The sequence below is a fragment of the Colobus angolensis genome, unplaced genomic scaffold (assembly GCF_000951035.1).
Source record: "Colobus angolensis palliatus isolate OR3802 unplaced genomic scaffold, Cang.pa_1.0 Scaffold146, whole genome shotgun sequence".
Lineage (NCBI taxonomy): Eukaryota > Metazoa > Chordata > Mammalia > Primates > Cercopithecidae > Colobus > Colobus angolensis.
In genome coordinates, this window is record NW_012114555.1 from 4,398,533 (window position 1) to 4,422,125 (window position 23,593).

A 23,593-nucleotide genomic window follows, 5' to 3' on the forward strand; every position below is an offset into this window, starting at 1 on the left:
ACTATGTGAAATTCAAACTTTTTTTTTTTTTTTTGAGATGGAGTTTCGCTTCTGTTGCCCAGACTGGAGAGCAAGGGCATGATCCTGGCTCACCACAACCTCCGCCTCCTGGGTTCAAGCCATTCTCCCGCCTTAGCTTCCCGAGTAGCTGGGATTACAGGTATGCACCACCACGCCCAGATAATTTTGTAATTTTAAGGGAGACGGGGTTTCTCCATATTGGTCAGGCTGGTCTTGAACTCCCGACCTCAGGTAATCTGCCTGCCTTGGCCTCCCAAAGTGCTGGGATTGCATTCATTTTTAAGGTTTTTGTCTAAATGTTTCTTACTCAGAGAGGCATTCCCTAACCCTCAATCTAGATCAAGGCGACTTGTTTTATGCTCTCACAACACCTGTCCTCTGTAGCTGGCCTTTTCAGCACTTATCATAGTGATAACAACATAGTTATTTATGTGTTTAGCTGTTCAGTGCCTGTCTTTCCCCCTCTGCCAAGTTTTATGAAGGCAAGAACTATGGCTATTTTCTTCTTTCCTCTTTCCCCAGCACTTAACTCAATGCCTGACATGCGAGCTTAATACGTATTTGTTGAGCGAATAAATAAATGGTAATAGTGATACTGTACAATGGTCAATAGTGCAGCTCCGGAGTTGGACTGGGTTCAAATCATCCAAATCCCCACTTGTCCACTGAGAGTTCTGTAAACTAGTTCTCTACATGGACAGTGCAGAAATTTTATCAGTTCATGTTCATCTTGTCAGACTGGGAGAACTTATCCTCAGTAACCACACCTTAGACAGATAAAGTAGAATGAGAATATCTATTTATCAGCCGCAGCAGAACATAGCAATTAAGCATACACACTGTCTGGGCTGACTCTCAGAACTGTCATCTTGGCCAAAATACTTGCCTCTTTGAGTAACAGTTTCCTCAGCTGTTGGACTAAACTTGAAGTTGCTGTAAGTCTCAATTAGGCTCAAATGTGTGAGGAACAGCATCTGGCTCATAGTGCTTTGTATGCGTTTGCTATTAGCAATTATTTTTTATTGATTTCGGTTGGCTGGAGACCTGCAGCTGGTTAGCTGCATAAGTCATTTCCTCCAGGTGAGAAAGTCCATGCCATAGACCAGAGGGTTGTCTGGTAGAGAAAGAGGAAGAGTAAGGGAAATAGGATATTCTCTGGAAATATTTCCAGCGAATATGTGTGGAGGACCTGGTTGGTGCCCTTTCTCTACTCTAGGGATAATGATGTCTGAAAATCCAGGGTGGATCATTTAGAATTCTGCCCTTCTTCCCAAGGAGTGTGCACAACCTGGCAACTTCTGGCCACTTGTTCCCCTTATTCTAGATTCCACAGAGGCCACTATCCTTTGATAAGTAGGGCCTTTCTCTTTCCTTCCTTTCTTCCTTTCCTTCTTGATAAGTAGGGCCTTTCTCCTTCCTTCCTTCTCTTCCTCTCTCTCTCGCATTCTCTTTCTCTCTTTCTCTGATGGAGTCTTGCTCGCTCTGTTGCCCAGACTGGAGTGCAATGGCACAATCTTGGCTCACTGCAAACCTCCACCTCCCAGGTTCAAGCGATTCTCCTGCCTTCAGCCTCCCGAGTTGCTGGGATTACAGGCATGTGCCACCACGCCTGGCTAATTTTTGTATTTTTAGTAGAGACGGGGTTTCACCATGTTGGTCAGGCTGGTCTCGAACTCCTTACCTCGTGATCTGCCTGTCTCGGCCTCCCAAAGTACTGGAATTACAGGTGTGAACCACTGCGCCTGCCCAGGGCCTTTCTTTAATCGTTCAGGTCACAACACAACTGATGAGGCTATGGTTTTTTTTTTAGCTATACTCTAGGCCCAAGGGAAAAGTCTCATCACCTTGATTTCAGTTCCTCTTTTACCATTTATGAGAGGCTGACATCTCTTAGAGTGGAGCACTTCTGCAGGTGGAATTCTAACTTTTTTCCCTGATTATTTCTCCAAAATTTTAGAGCACTTTATGGTAGTCATCAAACTGGAAAAGTGAAGACTGGGATTTTAATACTTGAAGTGAAATCTGTATTTTATTCTGACTTCCATACCAACTGTTTGTGTGAACTTTGATAAGACCTAGGGGTTCAGGTTCCCTCGTTTGTAAAATTAAGCAAAAAGAGAAAAATCAGATGGAAATTCTTGTAGGTTTACAATCCAGTGATTATACATCATGATCTGAAGAAAGTCAATATAATCGTCCCTCAGTATCCATTGGGGATTGGTTCCAGGAGAAACTGCCAACACTAAAGTCCGTGGATGTTCAAGTGTCTGATATAAAATAGCACAGTATTTGCATATAACCTACGCACAGTCTTCTGTATACTTAATCATCACTAGATCACTTATAATACCTAATACAATGTAATTGCTATGGAAATAGCTGTTATACTGTATTGTTTAAGAGAAAAGAGCAAGAAAAAGTCTGTACATGTTCAGTACAGATGCAACCATCCATTTTTAAAGAAAAATATATTTTTGATTTGCAGTTGATTGAATCCAGGGATAAGGAACCCACAGATAATAGGCCAACTCATCATTTTCAGATTTTTCCTATACATAATTATGATAAAGTGTAACTTATAAATTAGGCACATTAAGATATTAAAAACTAAAAATAAAACATTTATAACAATATACAGACAGTCCTGACTTAAAATTGTTCGACAAGATTTTTTGACTTTACGATGGGTTTATCGGTATATTAACTGCATGTTCAACTTACAATGTTTTCAATTTACGATGGGTTTACGATGGATATCACCCCATCATAAGTCGAGGAGCATCTATACTGTAATAAAAGCAATGTGAATGTGGTCTCTCTCTCAGGATATCTTACTGTACTGTGAAAGCAAAACCAGGGATGAAGTGGGGACTACGGTACATTTACGATAGAAAGTTGTACTGAATATTTTACAAGTGAAAAAGATACTCATTTTTCTTTGTGTTGACTTTGCCATGTGGATTTGGTACAAACAAATAAAAACCCTCCTTATCAGTTGCTGGCTGGGCGCAGTGTCTCACGCCTGTAATCCCAGCACTTTGGGAGGCCGAGGTGGGCAGATCACTTGAGGTCTGGAGTTTGAGACCAGCCTGGCCAACATGGCGACACCTCCTCTCTACTAAAAATACCAAAATTAGCCGGGCGTGTAGCCGGGCGGGGTGGCGGGAGCTTGTAATCCCAGCTACGAGGGAGGCTGAGGCAGGAGAATGGCTTAAACCCGGGGGGCGGAGGTTGCAGTGAGCTGAGATCGTGCCACTGTCCCCCAGCCTGGACGACAGAGCAAGACTGTCTCAAAACAAACACACAAACCCCTCATCAGTTGCAATATTTAAGTTGTGTTTAATCCTAGCAATTGCAGTCCTGAGACTTTGATAAGAACCAGAGTATGATCTTCCACGGCAGCCAAACCAAGTCATTCCATGAACAACAGAGATCACCCTGCTGCAGATAGTCCACAGATCTTTTCTTGTGGATTTCTTCTGGGAATGAATGCAACTGAGGAAGCAGAGATATTTTAGGTGGAGAGATCCACAAAATTCCTTAGAGTCATCTTGCCCCACCTCCTTGTTAAGGCTTTAGGTACAGCCCTTGTGGCCGTGAGATTTAACCTTCCGCAGCCTTTGCGTCCACGTCTACAAAAATAACAACTACCTTGCAGGTGCTATTTAACACTGTGAAAGTGCATTAATAGGCACAGAAAGAAAAACAAAAAAGCAAATTGTGCCCTCACTGCGAATTCTCTGTATTCTAGCTAAAAACATCTATAGCTTGAGTGCATGGGTGTCCGTGCTGGGCAAGAAAAGGGTAAACTAGATCATGACAAGCCCTAACATTTTCTCACTTCAGTTTCCTCACTGCAATTGATTTTTTTTTCCCCCAAGTCGGAGTCTTGTTCTGTCGCCTAGGCTGGAGTGCACTGGTGTGATCTCGTCTCATCGCAATCTCTGCCTCCCAGGTTCAAGCGATTCTCCTGCCTCAGCCTACCGAGTAGCGCGGATTACAGGCGTGCGCCACCACGCCGGCTAATTTTTGTATTTTTAGTAGAGACGGGGTTTCACTATGTTGGCCAGGCTGGTCTCGAACTCCTGACCTTGTGATCCGCCTGCCTCGATCTCCCGAAGTGTTGGGATTACAGGCGTGAACCACCGCGCGCGGCCCCTCACTGCAACTGAGAGTAGCGCAGTGGCCTCAAGTTCCAGATCTGGAGTTACTAAATAGCTAGGTTCCAATCCTGGCTCTGCCACTTATTAGTTGTACGATCTTCGTTTCTCAATCTCTCTGGATCTGAGATTCCCTTAAAGCCGGGGTAATAGAGATGAATAGGATTTCTTAATTAGGACTAGACTTCCTCACCTTCCCCACTCAGAGGGGCAAGCATAGAAGTGAAGGCCTTCAGGCTGTACCTAACAGCCGCTCCTAGGAGGGGAAAGCTACGGGAAGAGGGAGGAGACCCAAGAAAGGTCGGACCAATGAGGCAGCGGGCGGGACAGGAGTTCCCGCCTTTGGGCGGCGTGCGCGCGCACCTCGCTCACACGCACACTCGCACGCACGCACGCTGCGGAAGCGCGCGCGCGCGCAGGCCCTGCCCTCGTCGCCGCCGCCATTTTAGCTCCTGGTTCCGGCCGCACCGTGTGGGCTGTAGTAGCGGGAGGGGTGGGGGTCCTCCAGAGTTAAGTGGCTGTCCTCCACTGTGCCCATACAGCAGCCAGCTTTCTTCCTTAATAACCGCCCGTTCGAAGAGTGCGAGGATGTCCAAGCGGCACCGGTTGGACCTAGGGGAGGATTACCCCTCTGGCAAGAAGCGTGCGGGGACCGATGGGTAAGCCAGGCCGGGGGCTCGAGGCAGCAGCTCGGGCTTTGTTGGGGTCCTGGCAGGGAGCGGGCTGGGACTGGCCTGGCCGAGCGGGTCCTGGAGCCCGAGCCTTTGTTTCCTTCTGGGCTGGGTTCACCAGCGGCGGGTCGGAGAAGCGCGGCGCCCGTTCGGCCCGGCAAGGGCGCGGGGAGTTGCGTGCGGCGGGGCCGGTGCCCAACCCAGTCCGGAGGGTGGAGAGGCCTGCAGTGGCCATGAGGGCGCCTCCTCCCCCAGGCCGAACCGAGCAGGAATCACTTTCGAGGGCGTGGGGCGGGAGTGAACCGCGGACCTCGTGGCCTCGGTTCCCGAGGAAGGCCTGGAGCCGGGGGAGAGAGTGGGGGAGGGCGCGGCGGGAGTGTTCGCTTCCAAGGGCACCAGGCACTTCCCAGGCAGAGGGGCCATGGGGAGGGCCTGAGTGGGGGCGCGGCCACGCACTCCAGACGGGAAAGGCGGAGGGCGGAAAGTGAGAGCAGCGCGTGGATCCTAATGTAGGCTGGGGTGGGGGTGGCGGGAGTTGAGAGAAGCCAGCAAATGGGGAGTTCTCTGGGGAAGTGGGAGTAGAGGACCTGCCGGGAGAAAGGAAAAGGTGGAGTAAAATACCTGATGGGCTGGAAGGCTGGTGTTTTAGGGCGACTGAGTGTATAGTTTGGCGGGAGAGAGCGTGCCTCGGTCCATTCAAACACTTCAAAGTAGATAACTAGCAAACTTCCGCCCTCTGCCTACGCTCCCGCCATCTCCTTTATTTCCTGCTTTGGTTAAAACTGGTTACCGAACATCATCCCATGGGGAGGGATTAGAAAGCATTCTTTTTTTTTTTTCATCATTTATTTTCAATGCATGTCCCACTTTTCTTCATAAGTAGCTTTTGAAATACAGGGATCATGTTCAAAATGTGTTTTTAGTATTTATGGCGAAACACCGCCCATGTGGAGGTTGAGAGTTGAAATACTTACACAAACTCATGGTGTTCCAGATTCCTTTCCTTAAAGATACAGAGGAGTTTAGCAGTTAACAAGCAGTTTCATGAAAATCTATTTCTTGTCCCGTGTGTGTTTTCATTGCTGAAGTACAAAGACCTATTTGGATAATTCAGGCAAAACCCACAAAAACCCGAATATCCAAATACTTTGCATAATTTTATCATTTTATTGTGTACTTGTGATACAGAATCACTGTGTCAAGTCCCCCTGTCTAGCTTTTTTGAAATTTTCAGCTGAAGTTCTTCATTGAAATTGATTTCTAGGGGTATGTTTAGTGTCATTGTAGAGTATAAGCCAGGATAGGGTGTACTTTCTGAGACCTTCCCATATGTTGAATTATTCAATACAAAGCAAAAGCGTGTCACAATTTTTTGAGTTGTTTAGTTTGCGATATTAGGCATTGTAAAAAGACAATGACACTGTAAGACAGACTCTCTTTAGGCTATCACTGTCCCCCACCATTACCCCCCACAAAACGTTAATGCCTCTGAGCTGTATGTCACAGACTCTCAGAGCTGGGAGCAACTTAAAAAAGACTATACAGCTCCACTCAAGGAATGAGAAATGGAGAACAGTTAAGGTGGCTTGGGCAAGTTTACAGCAGGATCTGGAACCCTGCCTTTATCATTTTCACTCAGCAGCACACAGTTCAGTACTGTAGTTAAGACTCATTACAGCCTATTTTAATGACATTTATAATGGGTTGGTAAAGTAGGGAACACTTAGTTCTTGATTTCTCTGAAGCAAAAATAAATTGCTGTCATCTGGAACTGATGTCTCTAACAGGAGGTCAGATTGGAACAAAATATTCTGGGAGGGAATGAATGAATTCATTTGTATTTGTGCATATGTGCACCATTTAAAATGCTTCTCTTGGGATTAGTGGTCCCACCATATGTATGTGCAATTGTTTACTATCTCTTGCAAAAACAGATACCCTTAGTAAACATGTCGACTTTCAGGGTCTAATGGTAGCTTTATGATTCCCTTGTATATTATTTAGAATTTGCCTATGGATAAAGGAGAGTTCATCTTTGGAATAATGCTCAAGTTATAAGAAATTGTAGAGGGAAGTTTTAATACTCATTTCTATGTCATTTGAGTGCCATTTATCATAGAACTGGCTTTATTTAACAGTGGACTTACAGTGTTTATCAGCATCAGGATTTTTTTTCATACTCCATAATTTTAAGTCACTTGTTGACTGCCATGCAATCCTGCAGATTTTTTTTTTCCCTGATAGTCAGCAAGTGGTTTTATCTGAGAGCATAAGCTTGTCAGTCTTACAAACTCCACTGCCAGATAGGATGTCTCCAATACTGAGAAGGTAATTCAGTGGGAGATTTCACTTACATTAATGCTCCCAAACTATATAAGGCTTTATTTTATTCCTGACATATTTTAACTTTGAAATCAGGTGAAGTTATTATAGGTTTCTGTTGCGTATTCTGGCCTCATTTCTTCTTTTTGTCAACCCACAGTCCTCACGATACAATTATTACCAAGAGACAACTTACTGTTGAAGTATGGAAAAAAGTTTTCCATGTTAGGGACGTTTTTCATTTTGATGTTGGTTTTTGATATTACCACCTGATAAGACTTTTTCCTGTTACTTAGGGGAAAGTAATGCTAATATGTTAATACTGTGATAACATTTGTAGAGTGTGCACATTTGCACTACAATCCTATATGGTAGATGAGGTTAAATGAACTTACCACGGGAACATAAGAGATGTTTATACTCAAAGGTTTAAAAAAGGCGTTCCCTAAAATCTTCATCTCCGTCTTTGGAGAACATTTTTTGGTGAACATTTTTTAAGATCCCTGCGTATTGACTCAAAAATGTGAGCTATAAAATTTAACATCAGTGGGATCAACACGTGTCATTTTGTACTTTGATTTTTTTTTTTCCACTCAGAAATGTCATAAACTGTAGGTATATATTATGCTTTTAAATTGGCTGCCATAGGCAGGGTGTGGTGGCTCACGCCTGTAATCCCAGCATGTTGGGAGGCCAGGGCGGGTGGATCACGAGGTCAGGAGATCAAGACTATCCTGGCTATCACGGTGAAACCCTGTTTCTACTAAAAATACAAAAAATTAGCCGGGTGTGATGGTGGATACGTGTAGTCCCAGCTACTTGGGAGGCTGAAGCAGGAGAATGGCGTGAACCCGGGAGGCGGAGCTTGCAGTGAGCCAAGATTGCGCCACTGTATTCCAGCCTGGACAACAGAGCGAGACTCCGTCTCAAAAAAAATAAAACATAAAAAAAATTGGCTGCCATAGTACTCCAGTTGTAAAGGTATGACATCACTTAACCAATATTCTATTCATTGATGTTTAGGAAGTTTTCCACTTGTTGCTATTTTATAAATGAGAAGTATGATGAACATCCTTATACATACATATTTGCACACATCCTTGAGAAGTTCCTGGAAATAAGATTGACAGATAAAAAGCAACACTTACTGCCAGCTGCGATGGCTAAGCACCTGTAATCCCAGCACTTTGGGAGGCCTAGGTGAATGGATCACTTGAGGTCAGGAGTTCAAGATCAGCCTGGCCAGCATGGTAAAACGTATTTTTGTCCCTATTAAAAATAGAAAAATTAACTGGGCGTGGTGGCGCACCCCTATAATCCCAGCTACTCTGGAGGCTGAGGCAGGAGAATTGCTTGAACCTGGGAGGGAGAGGTTGCAGTGAGTCAAGATTGTGCCACTGCACTCCAGCCTGGGTAACAGAGTGAGATTCTGCCTTTTTTTTTTTTTTAAAAAAAAAAAAAAGCTTATTTAAAATATCATGATTTTGATGACCAGTTTACATCTTCATTAGCAGTACTTCAGTGCCTGTTGTTATTCCATGTAGAATTTTTGTTTTTTCATTTTTTAGATATAGGGTCGTCTTCTGTATCCCAGGCTGGAGTGCTCTGGTGTGATCATGGCTCACTGCAATCTCAAACTCCTGGGCTCAAGTGATCTTTCCACCTCAGCCTCCCAGGTAGCTGGGACTACAGCTGTGCCACCACACCTGGCTAATTTTAAAGTTTTTTGTAGAGATGGGGTCTCAATATATTGCACAGGCTGGTCTCAAACTTTTGGCCTCTAGTGATCCTCCCAGTTTGGCCTCCCAAAGCACTAGGATTACATGCATGAGTCACCAGGTCTTGCCTTCCATGTAGGATTATAACATGATATTAGAACTTTAAAAAGATCTTTAATAATAGACAATATTGGCTGGGCATGGTGGCTCACGCCTGTAATCCCAGCACTTTGGGAGGCTGACGCAGTCAGATCTTAAGGTCAAGAGATTGAAACCATCCTGGCCAACATGGTGAAACCCCGCCTCTACTAAAAATACAAAAATTAGTGGGTTGTGGTGGCATGCGCCTGTAGTTCCAGCTACTCTGGAGACAGGCAGGAGAATCGCTTGAAACAGGGAGGCAGAGGTTGCAGTGAGCTGAGATTGCACCACTGCACTCCAGCTTGGTAACAGAGCAAGATTCTGTCTCAGTATAATAATAATAATCACCACCACCACCACCAATGTTGGGCATTTGCAGTGTGCCAGACAACACATTTAAGCACATCACATACATTAACTCATTTAATCCTTTTGATACTCTACAAGACATATTAATAGCCACATCTTATAGGTGAGGGAAGAAATAACTGTGATCCTATAGTTGGCTTAAGTCTTGAGCCAGGATTGAACTGAGACACAGTACAGAACAGTATGTTAAACAACTGTGTCATATCATCTCTCTCCCTGCTAGTGTTGTGGCTGTGTCTGAAGCACCGACTTGATACCAGTTTTTAAAAACCCTTATACCTCAACTAGTAAACTTTTAAGAACAAAACTCCTTTATCATAAAAAATACCTGTTTAAGAAAGAAAACATTGCGCAATAGTTGATAAATATTTATGAAGTGGAGGGTTTGATTTCCCCCCTTTACTGACCTTTCATTTGTATCCTCCCTCTTTCATCGAGGGTAGGTAGTTTGAGCCATAAGCAACATTTCTAGGTGGCTGAATTTGCCTCCTGCATCCTCCCTGTTTTCTTACCTTAATCTGAGACTAAAAGTATCTGAAAATGCTTGTCATTTTGCAGGTCAGTAAATTGAGGTGGTGTCTTGCAACTGTGATTCCAGCATTCCTTTTATCTTTACCACAGCTGTCTCCATTGCTTGATCAGCAGCTAACCTTTTAATCTTTAGAATATATTTTATACATCCTATGTTTGGTTTGGTAATGAAGCTTCTGATGAAGTGGGCCCCTGAAAAAAATCTTTGTTAGTATAGGTATTACTTTAACAAACTAAAGCAATATGTAATACATGATTTACTTTGTCACCGCTCTTCCCCCAAATTTTGTAACTCTTGAAAGGTTAGGTCCATGTCTTAATTGCCTAGTACTATGCTAGAAGTATAGAAATCATTAAACTAGGCTGGGCATGGTAGCTCACATCTGTAATCCCAGCACTTTGGGAGGCTGAAGCAAAAGATTGCTTGATCCCAGGAGTTCAAAACCATCCTGGGTAACATGATGAGACCCTCATCTCTACAAAAATAAAAAATTAGCCAGGCATGGTGGTGCATGCCTGTCTGTAGTCCCAGTTGCTCGGGAGGCTCAGGTAAGAGGACCACTTGAACCCGGAAGTTTGAGTTTGCAGAGAGCCATGATCCAGTGAGCCACTGCACTCTAACTTGGGTGATGGAGCAAGATCTTATCTCAAAAAAAAAGAAAATTGTTTCAATTATTTTTTGTGATCTCCTCCTTCCCCCATGGTTGAGTGAGTACTAGAAACATGAATCCTTTTTGTATAGACCAGATGTGCTTTAAGAGTTCTTTTCTAGCTGTATGTTCCATGATCTTTAAGCTGTCTAGTATTTGAACCATATTTGAGTACAGTGCTTCTCACTTTAATGGGTACATATCTTCTCACTTTAATGAGTACAGTGCTTCTCACTTTAATGGGTACTCTTATTGTAAACTTCACCTCATTGGCATTTTGGAGCAATGTAAACACTTATTTAAATAACAGTCACCTTAGACCAGAAACAGGAGAAGCAAAGATGGTTGATGGCATATTTCGGAAGGTAGGCCCAGACTCTCAAGTATTGAATTGTGAGACTTCATTTTATGTTTTTAAAGTTATCCATTGACTTTTCTTTCCCATTGATTTTCTTTCTGTTTATGCCAGGTGAGATGAGAGGCTTCATACAGTTCTGGCTTGTGTGCTGTCTGAGTTTTGTAGGTGAACATTGGGATGGAAGAGGGGAAAATCACTTTTCATATTTATATATGCATATATCTGGCTTTTCCTCTCTTTGAGTAAATTTGTACATGGCACACAACTGTACTTGCAGCACAGGGAATTTGCACTTTTGTGTGTTGTGGGTAAGGAAGAATGACATGTTTAGGGACTTGTGTCATAGCTCCATCATGCCTCATTATTTCAAGTCTGGGTTTAAACATCTTGAGGCAAGTTTCTCTGCTGGAGTAGTTGGTCTGTAGTAAACTGGATTAGTAGAATGAACAAGCATAGATTATTTTATTTTGTTTCCACCACCAGTGTCCCAGAGGTTGCTTTCAGCCACAATGCATATGAACAACATGCAGCCCTTCTGCTTGTGAAGTTCTTAGCATAGATACTTTTAAAATGACTTATTAAGGTCAGTCTCTAATAACTGGAAATAGATACCAGAATTGACTACTTAAAATTGACCCAAGTTTAATAGAGTGGCTACCTGTATAATTTTAACATGTTAAACAACTTGATATTATTTATTGAAGCTTTTTTTTTTTGAGACGGAGTCTCGCTCTGTCGCCCAGGCTGGAGTGCAGTGGTGCAATCTTGGCTCACTGCAAGCTCTGCCTCCTGGGTTTACGCCATTCTCCTGCCTCAGCCTCCCGAGCAGCTGGGACTACAGGCGCCCGCCATCTCGCCATCTCGCCCGGCTAGTTTTTTGTATTTTTTAGTAGAGACGGGGTTTCACCGTGTAGGCCAGGATGGTCTCGATCTCTTGACCTGGTGATCCACCCGTTTCGGCCTCCCAAAGTGCTGGGATTACAGGCTTGAGCCACCACGCCCGGCCTATTGAAGCTTATTTTTAATTTGACTATGCTTCATTTTATGGTAGACCAAGGTACATAGATTTATAGAGTGCTTTCAGTTTTTTACTGTCGCTGTTAAGGTTAAAATGCAAGCGTAAACAAGGAAGAAGGAATAAAAGTGTTTTAATTTCAGTTTTTCTTATAAAGCAGTATACATTTGCTGAACAAAATTGGGAAAGTGCTGGAAAGTATAACTAAAAAAACAAATTCTGCAGTCCTGTAATTCATATTTGTATTAGTTGAGATATTGATATGTATAACATTGTACTATGCTCTTTTCACTTTGCATTACAACCAAACATTGTCCTATGGCAAAGAAAGAAATATTAAAATAATTTATTAAATGTGGATTATAAAAGTATTGAGCAAAACCCACCACTGTTGACTGTAATAATGTGAGGTGGAGTTGTCTTTATGTCCAGTAGCAGTGTTTGTGCTAACTTCTGAATATACTTTTAGTGCAAAAAATGCCTCTTCACAAATTGGAGGAGAATTTGAGAAAGATTGAGATGCCATCTTCTTTTGCTCAATTTGGACCTATCCTTTCTTCATCCTATTCTCAATATCTGATTTCTGTTGTCTAAGTAGGAGGGGTTTTACTTGCAGCAGACTGAGTTCTTGTAACCTTACGTTAAAAGTTAAGGAAGGTGAGGCATCAGCAAGGAAGGGAAAGATGTTTGTGGTGGAGAATGAGAAGCCCTTGATTGTAGGGTATTTTTTATTATTTCTGATAGTTACATAATCCGTTGGCTTTTTTACTCATTTGAATTTTGGACATTTACTCTCTTTGTGATTATAACACTAACATGAACATTCTGCTTAAAATTCAGAATCTGAATTCTAAATTTTTGTTTTTAGGAAGGATCGAGATCGAGACCGGGATCGTGAAGATCGGTCTAAAGATCGAGACCGAGAACGCGATAGAGGAGATAGAGAGCGGGAGAGGGAGAAAGAAAAGGAGAAGGAGTTGCGAGCTTCAACGAATGCTATGCTTATCAGTGCTGGATTACCACCTTTAAAAGCTTCCCATTCAGCTCACTCAACCCACTCAGCGCATTCAACGCATTCGACACATTCTGCTCATTCAGCGCACGCCGGACATGCAGGTCACACGTCACTTCCACAGTGCATTAATCCATTCACCAACTTACCCCATACTCCTCGATACTATGATATTCTAAAGAAACGGCTTCAGCTCCCTGTTTGGGAATACAAGGATAGGTTTACAGATATTCTGGTTAGACATCAGTCCTTTGTACTGGTTGGTGAGACCGGGTCTGGTAAAACAACACAGGTGAGTTACTGTATACCATGGTACATATTTCATTTATGTTTAAGTTTAGCAAACGTTGTATATTTGATTCTGGTGGTCATTTCCCTTGTCTGTCCTATGGAACATCTTGAAGAATAGCTGCTTTGATGTTTAATTGGCACTCTGAATTTCAGAGTGGAAATCCTATAGAGAGTACCTCTCTCCCCTGAGTCTAGGGGAAAATAGTGGTGCTCGCTTTTCAAATTTTGTTACCTTAAGTATGACAGAGTGATGCTTTCCCACCCATTTTGACTCTAGGACGGTACAGATTTAGGGACACACAGTTTATTTTCTGGTGCTTGGGTGGAGAAATCAACCACTGGGGTAGATTTTTGTCGTTTGTGTTTAATATAGTATCTTGAGCCATGCAAATATCTATTTTTTGAAAAAATGAAGTGCTAAAAGAATGTAAAGTCTATACTCATGACTTTTGTCCATCTACTCGTCCCCCCCCATAGAACTAAACACTGTTACTAGTGTCTTATTTGTAATATATCTAGGATATTTTTTAAACACGGATGGGCTATTATTAACTAGACCCCTGTTGATAGACTCTTAGGCTGTTTCCCATGGTTGTGTTGCATGGGCAAGTGCTTCTGTAGGAATCAGAAATTGCTGGATCAGAAGATCATTTGTAATTGTGATACAGAAAGCTGGATAGCCTTCCAGAGGGAGTGTATTAATTTACCTTTGCATGAGCATGTATGAGAACATATGTGGGAAACTATTAAAACGTATTATTGAACTTGAATTTTTACAAATCCAATAGGTGAAAAATTGCATTCTAGTGTACTTTTTAATTTGCATTTTCTTGCTGTGGGTGAGAAGTAACTCTTTATACACTTAAGCCTGAACCATCAATTAAAACTTTCTTTTGGTTTCAAAAGTAGCAGTCCCTGATCATTGTAGAAAATTTGAAAAATTCAGAAAAGTATTGAAACAAATTTAATAATTACCTGTCTTACCATGCAGAGATTGAACATACTGCATACACAATTTATCTTTTTCTAAAGTTACATGTGCATAGACATTTTGAAGGGACTGTAGCAACAAAAATAGGAAGCTTTTATTACAGACTGAGCCTTAGTACCTTTTTCTTTTCTTTTTAATTGTTGTTGTTGAGACAGAGTCTCTTTCACCCATGCTAGAGTGCAGTGATGTGAACGCAGCCTCAACCTCCTGGGCTGAAGGGATCCTCCTGCCTCAGCCTCCCAAGTAGCTGGGATCACAGGCATGTGCCACCAGTGCCTGGCTAAGTTTTAAATAAAATTTTTGTAGAGTTGAGGTTTTGAACTCCTGAGCTCAAGCAATCCTCCTGCCTTAGCCTTCCCAATTTTTCTTTTTTAATGAAGGAAAACTTAGAATTGATGTTAGGGTATTCAAAAATCACCTTACGGAAATTTAAAGAATTTTCAGAATACATGAAAGACTGTAACTCTGAACTTAATATTTAATTGACATTTGGGTAAAGCCAGACACTGTATACATGTATTAGCTTATTTACATTTTTCTATAATCCTGCAGGGAAGATATTCATCACCGCTTTACAGATGAGCAAAATGAGGTTTAGGTTTATGAGAAACTTAGGTTTAGTGGATTGTCCTGGGTTGGGTTGTGGATTTTGGTGGGCTCAACGTTTAAAACCTTGTACCTTTGTCTTTATATCTAAAGTTATATTTCATACTGCTATTCTGTGGTCTGATACAGGTAGCCTCATTTCAGAGATGAGTTTATTAATGGTTAGTGTAGAAGGAGGTCAGGTCAACTCAAGATGAGGTTTGTGATTATTTGGATTAATATTTGACTTTTAGAGGGGTAAAGATACTTGAATACTTAGGATTGCAGCACATCAGGGAGATTTGAAGGGAAACCAAACAGTTTAAAAAGTCAATTTCATTCGAATGTTTCTTAACATACTCTTATTAAACTTTGACTCAAACCATTAAAGCCAGTCTTTTTTTGGTGATTTGTTCTTGTCAGAAAAATTCTCTAAACAAAATCTAAAGTAAGGACTTTAACTTTTTTTTTTTATTATTTTGAGACAAAGTATCGCTCTTGTTACCCAAGCTGAAGTGCAGTAATGTAATCTTGGCTTCCTGCAACCTCTTCCTCCTGGGTTCAAGTGATTCTCCTGCCTCAGCCTCCTGAGTAGCTGGGACTACAAGTGTGCGCCACCATGCCTGGCTAATTGTTTTTGTATTTTTAATAGAAACGGGGTTTCACCTTGTTGGCCAGGCTGTTCTCTAAATCCTGACCTCAAGTGATTGGCCTGTCTCGGCCTCCCATGTGCTGGGATTACAGGCCTGAGCCACTGCACCGGACCATGACTTTTACTTTTGACAGACCTACAGTAAAGACGTTTCAGTTGCTGCTTAGTAGACATATAACTGCACATGAGTAAGGAATTGAAGCTAGGTCAGCCAAAGGGACAGTGTGAGCAAGGACACATGTTGAGCTAAGGGAATGCAGATATGCTCTGGCCAGAATACAGAGGGTTTGGGAAGGTGGAGGTGGGGCAGGTGAGACTACAGCTGTACGTTGAGCCTTAATATATCTTACATAGATTAGAAGCCATCAGAGCTCTTGAACTGAAGAAGAATGATGAGGATTTTTTTAAAAAAAATGTCCTATCTAGTGAACATATTGATGATAGACCATGTAAGAGGTCATAACAAAAGTTTTTATTCTGTGAAGGGCCATGGGAATAGAAAATAAAGAATGGATTGGAGTCAGGATATTAGGAATTAACAAGTATTTTGGAGGAAGGTGAGAAATGGTTTTACTTTTGAATGTGTGAATTTGAGATACTAACTAGGTGGAAATGACCGTTAGCTCTAAGATGGAAACTAGAGTTAGGATTGGCATTGATGAATTATAGTTAATATTAGAAGTTAGAACATACAAATCTTCACAGGATATTGTGTAAAACAAGAAGACTAGAACACCGAGGATCAGTTTGTAAGATGACCTCAAATGGAGGAAGAGAAGAAGCTGAAAAGGAGGAATGGCTTTAAAATAACAGTCCTGGCTGGGTGCGGTGGCCCATGCGTGTAATCCTGGCACTTTGGAAGGTTGAGGCGGGCGGATCACCTGAGGTCAGGGGTTTGAGACCAGCCTGGCCAATATGGTGAGACCCTGTCTCTACTAAAAATACAAAAATTAGCTGGGCATAGTGGCGCACGCCTGTAATCCCAGCTATTTGGGAGGCTGAGGCAGGAGAATCACTTGAACCCTGGAGATAGAGGTTGCAGTAAGCCCAGATTGCGCCCCTGCATTCCAGCCTGGGCAACAGAGTGAGACTCCGTCTTAAAAAAAAATAGAACTGATCCCTGGCTTGAATACACCAGTAGCCTACATATTTCAGGACCTCCTTCTCTTCTTAATGCTGTTTTCCTTAGAAATGTGAACAGATGCATTAACTGACTGGTTCTCCAGCTATTGCCTGGGAGTTCTTAAAAGTCCTTGAAACATTTCAGGGGTCCTAGAATTTGTAAAAATATAAGGACATGCACTCTTCTAGCTAAGTTTTTTTGTTTGAAAAGTAGTCATTTTTATAGAAAGTGTTATTTTGTATTAAAACAGAATGAGGTTTTATTGTTAGCAATTAATAAATACTTTAGCAATTTTTCAGTTTTTATTTCTTAACACAGTGAATTTATTAGTAGTTTGGCATCCTTGGTCATTTTCAGAGTGAGTGTACAGGGGTCCCGAGAACTGCTAGTTAACTTGTTGGTCTTGTTTTTCAAGTGGAGGTAAGCTGTCGATTTTAGCGGAGTGAATTTAAAAATCTGAAAATTCTTGGCCAGGCATGGTGGCTCATGCCTATAATCCCAGCACTTTGGAAGGCCGAGGCAGGTGCATCATCTGAGGTCAGGAGTTTGAGACCAGCCTGCCCAATATGGTGAAACCCCATCTTTACTAAAAATACAAAAAATTAGCCAGACGTGGTGGCATGAACCTGTAGTCGCAGTTACTTGGGAGGCTGAGACAGGAGAATCACTTGAACCTGGGAGGCAGTGGTTGCAGTTAGCCGAGATTGTGCCACTGCACTCCAGCCTGGGCAACAGACTAAGACTGCATCTCAAAAAACAAACAAACAAACAAAAGATCTGAACATTCTTACCTTGAGAATTTTGAATTAATTTTAAATATCTTTAGTTCACCAGTGAGTGGTTTTTGAATTTCACTTTCTAGATCTTTGCCCTTGTGAAAGGGTTGCTGAATTGAGGATATATATAGGTCTGTGGATTTACAGAACCCGATAGATACCACTCCTTTAGTTATTTTTGTTCATTTAAAGTGTTTTAAAGATATATATGATGTTTTTAGAGAATCAGCATAATTAACCCTCCCTTTCAGATACTTGTCAGTGACAAGTTACCCCCAAATTGCAGAAGCAACCTAACTAAAATGTAATAATAGTGCAGCTACCAATATGCTTCATCAGTTTTACTGTACTGATACTGTGCAGAAAACTCCATGTTTCCTGTAGCATTAGAGTCTGATAGGCTTCTGGAAGCTTTGATGTAAACCAATTATGCTCTTCCAGCAGTGGATTTCCATTTAATGTGAGCACTTACATTTTCCCCATGGTTCTTTTCCAGTTAAGTGCCTGGAAAACTGTAAAACTGGGGAATCCATTAGCTATGTTGATAATGGAACTGGGGGGGAAATGTACTACCATCAAGGCACCCAACTTAACTTGTTGTGCTTGGGGGTCCCCCGCCCCTTTGGCCACCCTTAACAAAGTGGTACTGCTCTAGGTCCTGTTAAATTTGAGACTGGCAGTTCTTAAAATTGACTTTAAGATGGTACCTAAGGTGCTGCCATTGTGCATACTGCTCCTGAGGGGAAAAGGATAGGATTACCAAAGAGCGGGGTGCTAAGAGTTAGGTTCTGCTGGCTTATCAACCAAATTTGAATTGAATTAAATACAAGTACAGCTTCAGAGTTACAAGGGGATATGATTTCTACTTGATTTTGCAACTCAAATTATATAAGAATTTAAAAGTTACACTTTCTTAGAAACGTTATAAAGTAGAATTTGTAGTAAGTTGGAGTTTTTAAAATTGCATAGGGAAATACTTCATGATGGGATAGTTCACCCTGTTGAGTACATCTCTGACTCTGTATACCCAGCTCAGGAGTATGTGTCATATCAGTATTATACATGACTGTTCCTTGGTTTAGAGAGCTTGTGTTGTTACAAGTTTTGAGTCACAAATCTTTTTGTCATTTGCCTAATTGAATTTGTTTTTAAATCATTGGAATGAGATAAAGTGTTTTATGTTACATATGCTTGATATGCAGGCAGAATAGAATTAATTTAAATGTGAAATTATTTGATAGATTCCGCAGTGGTGTGTGGAGTACATGCGATCATTACCAGGACCCAAGAGAGGAGTTGCCTGTACCCAACCCAGGAGAGTGGCTGCAATGAGTGTGGCTCAGAGAGTTGCTGATGAAATGGATGTAATGTTGGGCCAGGAAGTTGGTTACTCCATTCGATTTGAAGACTGCAGTAGTGCGAAAACCATTCTTAAGTAAGTACTATGTCTTTAAAGATGCTTTTCTTTCTCTGCTTGCCATTTTCTGCCATTAGGTAGAAGACTTTGCTAGTGCAGGCTTATGTCATCCAAATTTAGAATTGTCCAAAGTAGGCCTTCTTAGACTTACCACATGACCTTATTTTAATTATAGATTATTGGTAATATATAGCTATTTGGTAGAAATTGAAGTTCAAAGGTCAGATTTTAGTTACTTGGTTCTGCATTTTAGGTGAAATGTTACTGATACTGTAAAATGTGTGGTTTTAGTAGACACAATGGCGTATGACTTAATTGTGAAAGAAAAGGAAAGTGGCATGTCTTAGTAAAAGATAACTACTTTTAGAAGAAATGTGTAGGATGGGATATGATTTATTTAGGGGAGAGGGGACTTTTAATGTTAATTGTGCACTTATTACCGTGTATCTGTTATAAGCTAAAAAGAGGAGTCTTGTTCCATAACACACTCTTAGAGCTGCCTCTAGGACCTCATTCCTCTGTAGCTGTGGTGCAGGTGATTGACTACCATATTGAGCTTTCTAATGTTTTAACTCTACCAACTTTTTATTGTCTTACACTTGCATTCTGCATAGGTTGAGATATATGCTACCTGATAATGATTCTTTCTCAAGTCTTATTTCCCTCTGGTTGCTTCTGCTTATTCTGTATTTATGTGACATTTAAGTCCTTTTAAACGTGACTTGTTTGAGTGGGGCTCAGTGGCATATGCCTGTTTATTCCTAGCCACTTGGTAGGCTGAAGCAGGAGGATTGCTTGAGGCCAAGAGTTCAAGGCTACAGTGCACTCTGATCATGCCGTGATAGCTACTGCATTTGAACCTGAGCAACATAGCAAGACCACATTTCTTTAAAAAAATAAAAATAAAAAATCATATCTATGTAATCTTCTCCCTGAGGTTTTTAAAAACCATTTTGGAGCATTGTGTAGGCAGTGATATGAGTCTTTGTTGTCAGAGAGATATATAGTGTTAATGGAATAAATGAAACAAGAGTCTCTCTTTTTTTTTTTTTGAGATGGAGTCCCAGTCTGTTGCCCAGGCTGGAGTGCAGTGGCGCCATCTTGGCTCACTGCAACCTCCACCTCCCGGGTTCAAGCAGTTCTCCTGCCTCAGCCTCTTGGGTAGCTGGGACGTAGGCATGTGCCACCACGCCTGGCTAACTTTTTGTATTTTTATTAGAGATGGGGTTTCACTGTGTTGGCCAGGCTGGTCTCGAACTCCTGACCTCGTGATCCGACCGCCTCAGCCTCCCACAGTGGTGGTATTCCAGGCGTGAGCTACCACACCCGGCCGCAGAAATTGAATGGAATAATAAACTGCCTGTGTTTATCACCGATTTTTAACTATTTCAATCTTACTTAATTCATATCCCCAAACCCTTTGCCTGTCCCATGTTATTTCGAAGCAATCCTATTACCAAATAATTATATATATAAATATTTCAGTGTGTATCTCTGAGATAGTTTCTTAAAACAGAGCTGTCATAACTTAAAACAATTTATTTGATCAAAATATCTAGTCTTCATTCAATAGTTGTGTCAGTTTTTTCTAATTCTTTGGTTTATCTAATTTTATTAGAACTTTTTATTCAGCGTGATATTTAATAGCAGTTGAACTTTAAAATACTTAAATAAGCTTATCGTTACGACTTTATGGGGCATATTTTTTACTTAAACCTTAATCTTCACTGAATAAATTCTTGTAGTTTGGTGATACCATGTTATTGATCACTGGTAATTATAGTATAATTAACAATAATTACATAAGCAAAATCATAGCTCATTATGTTAGATTACTTTGAAACGCAGATAATGTCAAGGACTTAAGGATAATAAGGGGGAGATTTTACTCATCTTTAGGAGGAATATCATTATTCTGACTTGATTCACATTGCATTGAGTTTTTCTTGGTAAGCCACAGTTGAGAACAGAATTTGGAAATTGGGATGCAAGAAAGTTATGCAATATTGTGCTGTGTGTATGTGTAGTAGGAAGTGGATGGAGGATAGGCTTTCAAAAGATGCGTACTTCTGAAAGATTTTGGTTCACTTCATAGGGAATGACAAGTAACAGATTTTATAGTTCAAACAAAGTATTTTTGGCATAGTAATTTTTTTTATGGAGCAATTTCTAGAGGTTATAACTACTTTTAAAAGCTTTTTTAAGACAGGGTAAGCTTATTGGGGTTTCTTTTAGGAGCTCACCTGGTGTTGCCTTTAAGTAATGTAAGTAAAGGAGTGTATTATGCCGGGCGCGGTGGCTCAAGCCTGTAATCCCAGCACTTTGGGAGGCCGAGACGGGTGGATCACGAGGTCAGGAGATCGAGACCATCCTGGCTAACACGGTGAAACCCCGTCTCTACTAAAAAAAAAAAAATACAAAAAATTAGCCGGGCAAGGTGGTGGGCGCCTGTAGTCCCAGCTACTCGGGAGGCTGAGGCGAGAGAATGGCGTAAACCCGGGAGGCGGAGCTTGCAGTGAGCTGAGATCCGGCCACTGTACTCCAGCCTGGGCGACAGAGCGAGGAGGCGGAGCTTGCAGTGAGCTGAGATCCGGCCACTGCACTCCAGCCTGGGCGACAGAGCGAGACTCCGTCTCAAAAAAAAAAAAAAAAAAGTGTATTATTACAGTAAGCTTAAAATTTAAAAATTTCAAATGTAACTCTTTGCTGTTTAATAGGAAGAACTTAACTAATGGGAATGTTTCATTAAATGTAGTTCTTTTCATGTATAGATATAAAATGCTTATGTATCCATTGTGTAGCCAGGGCGAACTTTTTCGCTCTAGGATGGTAAAGAGGCTAACTTAGGCAGATTCTGCTTGAGGAGCACAGAATTTAACCATAGTTTGAGAGCATTTTAGCTAAATAATACCTCTTTAAATTGTCCCCATATAGATTAAGGGTCCATAAGATAGTTTCTTTAGTGTTTGGGATACCTGTTCATCAATTTTAGGGTGTAGATCTCATACTGTGCTCTTTTCAGAAGATTGGATCTAGTATAACTTAGTGCACACTCTGTTAGTCTAGCCTTAAGTGGCTACCCCACCTCAGTGGACAAGTAAGTTTACAAAACTGCCACTCCTAAATGGTTTTTATATTTCCATTTTTATGTGTTTGCTTGTCCCCATCCTTTTCTTCTGAAACATTCTTTTTGCAGAATACTTTCCTGTTGTCTTGGAGTGGAAATTATGAAGAAAAAGCCCAATGAAATACCTAAATAGCTGACCAATCAGGGAACAATATATTGCTGTATCTGTGACTAGTCAGTGTAAAAGAACCTGATTCATTTTGACATAAGGAAGGAGAGGTTGTTGGCTTCTGGTGTAGCCCTTTTGCAGTGGATTTTAAGAAGCATTTTTCTGTAGTTGTAACTTTTTTTTTTTTTTTTTGAGAGGGCGTCTTGCTCTGTCGCCCAGGCTGGAGTGCAGTGGCATGATCTCAGCTCACTGCAACCTCCGCCTCCCAGGTTCAAGCAATTCTCCTGCCTCAGCCTCCCAAGTAGCTGAGACTACAGGCACCCACCACCACGCCCAATTAATATTTGTATTTTTAGTAGAGATGGGATTTCACCATATTGGCCAGGCTGATCTCAAACTCGTGACCTTGAGATTGCCCGCCTCGGCCTCCGCAGGTGCAGGGATTACAGGCACCCAACCACATGCAGCCTGGTTGTAACATATTTTAATTCAGGAAATCACCTTCTGTTTTTTGAAGGAGCTGGTAATTTTTTAGAGAAGAAAACAATTTAATAATCTTGTATGTGTAGGAAAACATAATGGTTGAAGTTAATTTGGTAGGTAATTTTACTGTTATTTTAGGTGATACGCTTCCTTTTATTTTTTCCTACGCTATAAAATTAGAGATTTTTATGTTGAAGGAATCTAATAATTTATACATGTAATGATTTGTCAGTCAGCTAATAATTAAGTACCTTCTATGTGTTGGGCAGTTCTAGGTATAATAATGAAAAGTGAATCTAGTCCCTGTCCTTGTTAAAGCAAATAAAAATGTAATAAAAAGTTTGACATTGTAATTAACCTTCTGAAGCAGAATATGGGTGTTTATATGAAAGAATGATTTGAGAATAAGTTTAGGTGGGAAGACATTGGATTTATTTATTTATTTTTGAGACAGAGTCTCATCTCATCTGTCACCCAGGCTGGAGTGCAGTGGTGCCATCTCGGCTCACTGCAACCTCCGCCTGCCGGATTCAAGCGATTCTCGTGCCTCACCCTTCCAAGTAGCTGGAATTACAGGTGCGTGCCACCATGCCTGGCTACTTTTTGTATTTTTAATAGAGATGGGGTTTCACCATGTTGGCCAGGCTGGTCTCAAACTCCTGACCTCAAGTGATCCACCCACCTCAGTCTCCCAAAGTGCTGGGATTACAGGCGTGAGCCACTGCTCCCAGCCAAGAAGTTGGAATTTAAGTCAAGGGTTGAATTTAAAGTAATGGTTAGCCAGAACAGGGGTTATGGGATAGGGAATTACAGGGCATTGCCATAGCAGATTCTTTGGTGCCTCTGGAAACAGTTGACTGAAGCACTAACTGTATAAAGACTACTTATGCAGATTCCAGAGTGGGTTTCCAACAAGACAGCTTCGTTTAAAAATACCTTGAGGCCAGGAGCAGTGACTCACACCTGTAGTCCCAACACTTTGGGAGCCTGAGGCAGGAGGATCACTTGAGTCCAGGATGGGTAACATAGTGAGACCCTGGCTCTACAAAAAGATTTACATATAAATAAATT

The 23,593-nt window shown here is 41.4% G+C and overlaps 1 protein-coding gene across 1 annotated transcript in view; it reads left to right on the forward strand.

Annotated features, from left to right (window-relative positions):
* Positions 1-4,565: 4,565 nt before the first annotated feature.
* DHX15 (DEAH (Asp-Glu-Ala-His) box helicase 15) overlaps positions 4,566-23,593 on the forward strand; it is a 59,577-nt gene continuing 40,549 nt past the window's right edge. Inside the window, exons 1-3 of the mRNA XM_011935658.1 lie at positions 4,566-4,840; positions 12,825-13,260; positions 18,628-18,821. Of these exons, the coding sequence (XP_011791048.1) occupies positions 4,770-4,840; positions 12,825-13,260; positions 18,628-18,821 (701 nt within the window). The 5' untranslated portion in view covers positions 4,566-4,769. The remainder of the gene's footprint in view (positions 4,841-12,824; positions 13,261-18,627; positions 18,822-23,593) is intronic.